Source organism: Podarcis melisellensis, assembly GCF_964234715.1.
Source record: "Podarcis melisellensis genome assembly, chromosome: 5".
NCBI lineage: Eukaryota > Metazoa > Chordata > Lepidosauria > Squamata > Lacertidae > Podarcis > Podarcis melisellensis.
The window spans coordinates 35,904,158-35,914,014 of NC_138537.1; the positions used below are offsets into that span (position 1 = coordinate 35,904,158).

Sequence of the window (9,857 nt, forward strand, 5' to 3'; positions counted from 1 at the left end):
AATGAAGTCTTTGTCCTCCATTTGCTGATTAAGCTGTTGGCTCAGTGCTTCCCCCCCCAACCATGGAACAAGTAGCGAGCCCACTGGGTCAGAGGTAGAGGGAAGCTTGAGAGTCAGAACGTGACGAATGAAATAAGCAGTGAAGGAAGCTGCTGAAATTGCATCGGTCAGCAAAGCGGAATTTGTAAAGGGCTCATATGAAGACAGATCAACATAAATAACTTATCAGTGGCTTTGGGGACAAAAGACAACCTACCAAGCAGAAAGGGGGCAAGGTTTGTGGTTTCGTGTTTGTTTTTCTTCTGTAGTCTCCGTAAGTTTCTAGATGTCTCCTTCCTTATTTGGGGCATGCCTAGATGGACTAGGATTTTCTCCTTAACGTTCCTTAAACTTGTAATATCTTGTAATATCTCTTCTTCCAAGAAGGGATTAAGAGGAGATTCTGCAGTGTAGTGTGGGCACTGCTCCTGTCTTACCCCTGCCTTTCAGCTGCTACCATCCCCTCCCCAGATAGTGTATCGTGTGACACTCACCCTACTTCCTCTGACAAATCATAAAATAGTGCAGAGTCCAGTGCTTACCTGGGCCATTCCTGTTTTTTCCGATACTTTGCTCTTTCCTACCAAACCACCATCTGGCATACTGTTCTTGGTGGCCTCCTTTGAAAAAAAGAAAAATCACACAAAGAGCGATACAAATGTTTTGTCTACAGTGTTCAAAAAGCTATCTCTGTGGACTCTTTGATACTATAGTGGGACCTAAACCTTTCTCCTGAAATTTATGGATCCTACAATAATTATGTGTCTGGTTACCATTTTTAAATGAAGTTGTTTTTCACTTATTAATTTCTTGTCACCTTTGTTGTATTATGAGCCCCTGCAGACTTGCCTGTTAATGTGGGCATATCCTGCAACATCTCCTTGACACAATAGTGCATTAGGTAAAGATAAATGGACCCCTGACCGTTAAATCCAATTGCGGACAACTCTGGAGTTACGCGCTCATCTCGCTTTACTGGCCTAGGGAGCCAGTGTTTGTCCGCAGACAACTTCCGGGGCATGTGGCCAGCATGACTAAGCCACTTCTGGCGAACCAGAGCAGCGCACGGAAACGCCGTTTACCTTCCTGCCGGAGCGGTACCTATTTATCTACTTGCACTTGACGTGCTTTCAAACTGCGAGGTTGGCAGGAGCTGGGACCGAGCAACGGGAGCTCACCCCGTCGTGGGGATTCGAACCGCCGACCTTCTCATTGGCAAGCCGACCACAGCGCCACCCGCGTCCCAGAGTAGTGCATTACTGGTGGGTTTATTCCGCTTTAGTCTAGTTTAGTTAAACATCATTGCCGTCTGGTGGGGCTGTTGCAGAACAAAAGTACAGTAGAAGAAAAATAAACCAGAACATTTTGTAGCAGGAAGTTATGGGATATGCGCTGACTGGAAATAAAGCAGGGTGACCATCCCAAAACATTTGGAGGGGCAAAGAGTGTTAAAATCAGGATTGTGTCTAACCACCCAGAAAGCATCATGAGCACAAATCATCATCAAGGTGCAACAAAAAGGATGTCTGGAGAGGTGCTGTGTCTATTCCTCTCGTGTTATTGTTTCTATTGTGTTTATCTATAGTGATGGGTCCTACATGCCTCTTGCCAATTTAACTCTCTTGGTTAAGTTGCCTGTTTTTGTATTGTGCATGGGAGGCGATGTGGGTTGGGATCCTGGGACATCATCCCGGCATACCGGCCATCACTGCTTGTCAGTTAGTGATTGCCAGGCATGACTAATGTGGAGCTAAGCATCATCAAGAATTGTGGGTGATGGGGTAGAATGGTCAAGGATGAGGTGGGAGCGGCTGCTGGTGAGTCTGCTTTAGATTTTACTAACATTCTGTTTTGGGGGATGGGAAAGCATATGATTACAACAACTATGTTGTGGTGGCTGGCAGAGCAAGACCAGAAGATCACAGTCACATCCACACTGTAGATCAGTGGTGTCCAAACTTTGATGAAGTGAAGGGTCGTGAGGGCCAAACAAAGGGTCAACCAAAGTTGTTGACCTTTTTCTAGGATTGAGGTTGTTGACCTTTTCTATGATTTTATGATTTAGGGTTGAAGTTCTTGAGCTTTTTTTAGGATTTTGCCACAGGAAACAAACTGCCACAGGGGCCAGATTAAACCAACTGGCGGGTTGGATTAGGCCCCTGAAACGGACTTTGGACATGCCTGCTGTAGATTGACAGATTCACCCATCCCAGGTTACACAAAAAAGTCTCTCAGCAATTGATAACATTAAAAAAATAGACATAAGTAAAAATACATTATAATACGAACATATTCGAACGAAGACACATACAAGTACTGTAATAAAAAATACAAAAAGCAACACCCCCCATAACAGCAGCAGAAAGCTTTGGCAGTACACTAACAGCAAAAAACACCATCATAATTCATCCAAAGTCTGGGGAAAATGTACATTTTTTCCTGGCACTGAAAAAATGTCAGTGAAGGCGCAAGGCAGACCTCACTATTCCACAAAGAGGGTTTATTAAAAGAATTTGACACAGAGCTTATTGGTAGCGCTCTAAAACAGGCCTGCAGCAAGCTCTCTCCAAGGTCAGGAGTGGGGAACCTGTAGCCTCCCAGAAGTTGTTGGACTCCAACTCCCATCATCCCCATTCCAACATGGCTGGCTATTGAAGATTATGGGAGTTGTAGTGCAACAACATGTTAAGAGCCACAAGTTCCCCATCCTTGTCCTCAGCTAAAGGAAGAGATGGAATTAGGCGTCTGGAGGCTTGGGTGCACATTGATTTGCTGTCCTTGAAGACAACACACACCCTTCACTGAGTTCCCAGGTTCTTTGCTTACAAAGAATGTCTACTGTGTGGTTTTTAAGTTTTAAGTCTGCTCTCTCTTTGGTATTTTAGGGCTTTCTCTCCTTGCTGCAAGTGCAATGGGCTCTCGCCATTTCCCTGCCCGGACAGTCTTGTTTGAAAGGGAGACAAGCGGAGTGACATACCGAGTACCAGCGCTACTCCACATCCCTTGCGTTGCAAAGCTGCTGGCTTTTGCCGAAGAGCGGCTCAGCGTTGATGATGCTCATGCCAACTTACTGGTGCTGAGAAGGGGCACTTTCTACAAGAACTTTGTGGACGTAAGACAAAATGAAGCCAGTTTTGCTGACACCGTATGACAGGACTGAAACTTAAGGCATAGAGGAAATTATCTGTGACATCCTTTGAGTTTCCCACAGGCATCTGGTTGGCCACTTTGAGAAGAAGATGCTGGACTAGATGGGCCATTGGCCTGATCTAGTGGACTCTTCTTATATCAGTCTCTGCGTTGCTGTTTCTTTGTCACTTCTTTTGTTGTTAGGAATAATATAACTGGTGCCTCTTTATGCTCTGAAACTCCCACCTTGTTCAGCCACGCATATAGCAACCATAATTGGCAGGAGTGGACCAGAGCAAATTAAATGATAAATAACAGGTTTTTTCACTCACCATATTTAGATCCTGCTGCAACCAGCTCATCTTGGCTGCACTGAATAGTCATTTTTCTTATGCTTCATGTGGCCTGCGGTAGAGTAGGTTTTGTTCACAGGGGATGGTTGACACTGTGCTCTTCATATGATAACTTAGGCATAAAACTGCTGTTACAGATGATGGGCAAAGCTTTCTTTACACCCCACCAGGCCCAATGCTTGTCAACAGAGGCAGTGTACATATTCAGCTCCTTATCATTGAATGATTAATACTGAAAGGACAAAAGTTCAAGTTATATGTGGAATCAGCCCTAATGGTTTATGGATACCTTTAAAGATAGAAGTTGCTCTCACTACTGCAACAAAAACATAAGAAGACCAGACCAAAGGCCTGCCTAGTCCAACATTCTGTCCTCACAGTGTCCAACCAGATGCCTAAGGGAAACCAATAAGCAAGACATTAAAATTGGATATTAAATTGAACTCTACCATCCACTGCACTGCCCACTGATAAACCTCATTTCCATTTCTTGGTTTCAGTCTTTTCATTTGTAATACAGGGATAATATGGATATGTCCTACAGGGTGGTTGTTGCAAGGGTTACTGAACTACTGCCAATAAAATGCTTTGAATACTTAACAGTTTTGTATAAACAGTTCTGTATAACCGTAATCATGTTACCCATCTGCTTTTGGGTATTCTTAATCACTCAAGGGATTGATTGGTGCCAGTAACACTGGTGTAAATGATTGACTTAACGTCAAGCACTTTCAAGCTTTCTTCTCTTTCAAATACTACCTAACACAATGTGATCTTTCCTTTGGAATGAGGAGGGTCCCAGAGAGAGACGCCTCCAACCTCAAAGATGGTCTCCTGATTAAAGCCCACCACAATAACTGAAAATAAATTATCTCAATGAATAGAATGTTTCTGTATGATCAGACAAACACAAGATTGCTGAATCAACACATTCACGCAATTCCTTATTTATCTTCGAGGAGTCTCTTTTCCTTGTTTTTACTGACCAGCTAAAAATTAATCTCTTGACCAGATGAGCAAACCTTATGCAATAATGGATTCCTATTTCAAATGAAGTGATTAGTTTTTTTCAGGGGAAGATGCCGGGGGGGGGGGGAGGGAATGAATTGGCTTCCTAACTCTTTTACCATTTTCCTTTGCCAGTGGGAAGATATGCGAGCCCTTGAAACAGCAACTCTGGCACATCATCGGTCCATGAACCCTTGCCCTATCTATGATGAGCTTACTGGCATGGTTTTCCTGTTTTTCATTGCTGTGCTGGGCAGAACCCCTGAAGCCTTTCAGATCATCACAGGCCAAAATGCTGCCCGCCTCTGCTATGTGACTAGTTCTGACCAGGGCATCAGCTGGAGCCATGTGACTGACCTCACCCAGCAAGTTATTGGCGTGTCCATTGAAGGTACAAGACATAGGAGCAGTTTACTTATTTACTTACTTAATTACAGTAATTATGAAATGTATATCCCACTCTTGGGACACAGGTGGCGCTGTGGGTTAAAGCCTCAGCGCCTAGGACTTGCTGATTGAAAGGTCGGCGGTTCGAATCCCTGCTGCGGGGTGCGCTCCCGCTGCTCGGTCCCAGCGCCTGCCAACCTAGCAGTTCGAAAGCACCTCCGGGTGCAAGTAGATAAATAGGGACCGCTTACCAGCGGGAAGGTAAACGGCGTTTCCGTGTGCAGCTCTGGCTCGCCAGAGCAGCGATGTCACACTGGCCATGTGACCTGGAAGTGTCTCCGGACAGCGCTGGCCCCTGGCCTCTTAAGTGAGATGGGCGCACAACCCCAGAGTCTGTCAAGACTGGCCCGTACGGGCAGGGGTACCTTTACCTTTACCTTTTATATCCCACTCTTGCTCCCAGAGGAATCCACAGTGGCAAACAACAAGCAACAAAACAACAACAATAATAAATCTTTAAAGCATCTTAAAAATAATTTAAATACAGATCCAGGCTGGAAAGATCTCAACTTAAAAGATCTGTTGAAAGAGAATATGGTCTTCAGCAGGCACTGAAAGGATGACAGCATACTTACCAACTGACCCAGAAAACAAGGACACCCCATTTCCCACCATGACAATACAGCAGCCATTTGGAGCACCTTGGTCTCGTACAATTTCGGGCCAAGAACTTGCCCCCCCCCAGCACATTTTCTGGGCCCGCAATCTTGCACAGGATTTTGGACCAGGAAAATTGTGTCCTGGATTTGGGCCACATTGTGCTGGAGGGTATGCAACAGAGACAGTGCCTGTCTATTATTCATGGGGAGCAAATTTAGAGGGTTGGTGTCAGAATACGAAAGGCCCAATTCCTACATTGTCTGGAATAGACCTCCTGATAAGGTGGTATCTATAGGAAGCTCTCACCTGCAGAACACAGTGATCAACTAGATATATAAGTGGTGAGACAATCTTTTATGTTAATAAAGGAGAAGGAATGGAGAAGGGGTACATTTAATGAGCATTCATTCTGATTTGTTTGTGGGAAGGATGATGTTGCATCAAAGCAAGCAACTGACACTTTTTTCATTGTAAAAGCTTTGATCTTTGGGGGAAGTCGGTTTGTTGCACAAGAGCTCCCAACCAACTATAATCATGCTACCCGAATTTGTTGGTTTGTGACTGAATCCCACCCCAAAACAGTGGCAATTTGGGAATGCTCAAAGAGTTTTGTGGCACCTTAAAGAGTAACACATTTATCAATTTATTATAACTTATCCAGAAGTTTGAATGTTTCCATGTGTTATTAAATCAAAACAATGGTTTCTTGTCCCACTAGAGGTGTTCACTGACAGAGCAAAGTTTGGATGCGTCTGCTATCTGCTTTGTGTTCATTTTGCATACCATTAAGCTTTAATTGAAATGTCACAGACTATGTATTTGGAACATCATTGTCATTTGCAACTTTATTTCTTGACATGTCCTCCTCACTTGTCAAATGAGAATAACGTTTCATGCATCTGATGATGTGGACTCTGTTATACAACAGCTCCCACCATAATAAATGTGAACTTCATTGCCACTTAGTGGAAGGGCCATAGCTTAGCAGTAGAGCATCTACCTTTCATGCAGAGGGTCCCAGATTCAATCCCCAGCATCTCTAGGTAGGACTGGGAGAGACTCCCTCTCTGAAAGCCTGGAGACCTGCTGTCAATCAGCACAGGCAGTCCTGAGCTAGATGGACCAATGGGTCTGTCTCCGTATAAAGCCGTTTATATTCATGGCTCTTTGTTGTCATTGTTCCTGACCCTGTCTTTTTCCTTTTGCTTCAGACTGGGCCACTTTTGCGCTAGGCCCTGGGCACGGCATCCAACTGAAGTCAGGCCGCCTGCTATTGCCAGCCTATGCTTACCACATTGACTGCAAAGAGTGCTTTGGGAAGCTCTGCAAAACCACCCCTCACGCTTTCACCTTCTACAGCGATGACCACGGGCAGAGCTGGCAGTTTGGCGAGTTCATCCCAAACCTGCAGACCGTCGAGTGCCAGATGGTGTCGGTGGATGAGGAGGATGGCAGCAACGTGCTCTATTGCAACGCCAGGAGTCCTCTGGGCTTCCGGGTGCAGGCCCTCAGCACGGATGATGGGGCCGTATTTCACTCAGGCCAGCTGGTGCAGCGGCTTGTGGAGACCCCACACGGTTGCCATGGCAGCATCATCGGGTTCCAAGCTCCTCTTTACTATTTGCAGCACAACACTTGCGGATTCCAGAGAGACACCTGCTCTGATAAAGATGTGGGCTTCCTACCTCAGGGTTGGCCTGATACGAAACACCCACCTAGCCTTGCCTCACCTACCCCTTTTTTCTGCAGCCAGCCTCTGAGCCACTGGCAGCCTCAGGAAACAAGAACTTCTGGTGCCTGTTCTGGTCACATCTCATCAGGTAAAGGACATGCTGATCTAGAAAATGCTAAAGCTGGAAGTATTTCGCAATTGGGCTTTTCTTTCCAAATGCCAACGTGGGTGCTGTATTGCCACCCAACGAGCTCCAGATCCCGAGTCAACCTGGGGATTTACCTCAGCACCTTTCCTAGGGATGCTGACAGCTGGACTGAGCCCTGGGTTATTTACGAAGGCCCCAGCGCCTACTCAGATCTGGCCTACATTGAGCTGCCTTATCCAGATTTGTCAATAACTGGGATCCCAGCCATAGCTTTTGCCTGCTTGTATGAGAACGGGGTGCGGTCCCCATATGAGCAAATCTCCTTCAGTATGTTCACGTTGCATGAAGTTCTTCAGAACATTCCTCTCACAACTTCTGCCCCAGGTTTGAAGCAGCCGTCAGGCGGTAGAAAGAGAAAGGGGAAGAGTTGTGTTATTTCTTAAAGATCATGACAGAGGGCCAAACTTAATGTCATGCTAAAGATGTCACTAGAAACCATGTCAATTTTTATATTACTAATATCAAGCTCAAAGGCAGATTTTCATAGAGAATGCAGCAAACCAGAAGGAGTAGAGGTTTAATCTTTCCCTCCTGTTGTATTCTGCTGAGTTTATGTTTTGAGAATTTTGTCCCTAGGAGCACCCAGTAGCTGAGGAAGGAGGTGGAAAGAGGGGGAAGAGAGAGGGAGTTAAGAATATGATTGAGAATGTGACTGGAGTTTATAAATAAAGCTCTCTTTGAAAATCATTAGAATATCTTTCTTCTGGTTGAAGGAATAATACAAAACCCCTACAAGTAGGAAAGCATAATGCAAAGCCCATGGGATTCTTTCCAAAAGAATTATCTCAGATATCCATTCAGTCTCCAGTTCCTATGCTATCACTGCTACTTTGCTTTCAAAGAATGGAACACACAAAGTAGAGAAAGTGACCTATTCACTTAGACCAGCCTTCTGTATTGGCTTTTTGCAGGGGGCGGGGCAGGGAGAGGGGAATCCCCTATGTGCCAATGGATGCTGATATTAGCTAAAGAGATTTCATTCAGGACTGTGGTATTAGCTGTATACCCCCTGCCTGGCACTAGCACCTTATGCATAACCCCCCCCCCCCGCAAATTAGATGCAAAGACACATAAATGTCACATCTACTTTAGCCCTGTAGTAAGAGAGTGAAACCTGTCAATTTTCTTAAAGGTCTTCCTGAGCAATCAGGACCTGGCTAGCTTGGGCCTGCCACCTGCTGGCCAATGCTTGACCCTGCTGGCCAATGCTTGTCTAGCAGAAAATTCTCCCCTGGGACAATAAGAAGGATGGGTTTCCAAGTCAGGCTCTAGAGCGCCTCCAGATTGCTGCTTTATTGCAGGTGTATTCTGCAACAAACTCTTAACAGTGCATTAGTGGCCGGGTTTTTTTTTTCTGCTTTAGTTTGTTGTGCAATGAATGCTTCCCCAATGCTTCCAGGTTATTGCTGCCTTGGAGGGGCTATAGCACAACCAAAGCAGAACAAAAATAAGCCAGAACATTTGTGGTATAAAAAGCTACAGGATTTCAGCAGGAAGTTACAGGATATGCACTGAATGGAATGAAGCAGCGTGACCACCCCAAAGCATTTGCAGGTACAAAAAAACAGGATTGCATGTGACAGCCTGATAGCATAATGAGCACAAATCATCATTAATGTGCAATAAAAGGGATGTCTGGAGAGGCCCTTTGACCCAGTAATAGGACATTAGTGGTGGATTTCTTTTGCTTTGTTGATTTCTTCTGCCTTTGGGGGAGGGGCTGTTACCAATTACCCGTTCGTGATATCTCAAAAACCTGTTTACAGTGGTACCTTGGATTAAGTACTTAATTTGTTCCGGAGGTCTGTTCTTAACCTGAAACTGTTCTTAACCTGAAGTACCACTTTAGCTAATGGGGCCTCCTGCTGCTGCTGTGCCGCTGGAGCACGATTTATGTTCTCATCCTGAAGCAAAGTTCTTAACCCGAGGTACTATTTCTGGGTTAGCGGAGTCTGTAACCTGAAGCGTATGTAACCTGAGGTACCACTGTACTATATTAAGCCATCAACTGAAAACTCCCTTTGTTAGTTTCACCACTTTTTATGTGAGAATAATGGTGCCAGCATGTTGCTAGGGCTTCTAGGGGTTCAGGATGTGAAATTCTAATTAACAACGTCTCCAACTTGAGGTGAGGCAATAGTGTTACAGTACAGACAATTCAGGTGTGTAAGGATTGTGTCGCAACTGAAGTGAAAAATAAACACTTGAGGGAAGTGAAGGACAATGGGGAAATTATGGAGAATGCAGCCGTCCAGAATGAATGCTATCTGACTTCTCAGGAATAAAAAGAGTGGGTGAATGGTATCAGAACTGAAGAAAAGTGGCATCACAGTGGCATCTGGTAGCCCTGAATCCCTTTATAATAAGTATCATTGGCTGAGATCATTTAAAAAATGTATAG

At 44.9% G+C, this 9,857-nt stretch overlaps 1 protein-coding gene across 2 annotated transcripts; it reads left to right on the forward strand.

The window, feature by feature from the left end:
- The first annotated feature begins 133 nt into the window (after positions 1–133).
- Positions 134–8,146, forward strand: NEU4 (neuraminidase 4). Of its 2 annotated transcripts, XM_081910478.1 has the most exons (4): positions 134–275; positions 2,925–3,151; positions 4,665–4,920; positions 6,788–8,146. In XM_081910478.1, exons 2-4 carry the CDS (start codon positions 2,951–2,953, stop codon positions 7,837–7,839), a joined length of 1,509 nt encoding a protein of 502 aa, XP_081766604.1. In that variant the 5' UTR covers positions 134–275; positions 2,925–2,950; the 3' UTR covers positions 7,840–8,146. The 2 variants fall into 2 exon arrangements, with proteins under 2 accessions (XP_081766604.1, XP_081766605.1); XM_081910479.1 differs by lacking the exon at positions 2,925–3,151 and having other exon boundaries at positions 6,788–8,142.
- Positions 8,147–9,857: the final 1,711 nt, after the last annotated feature.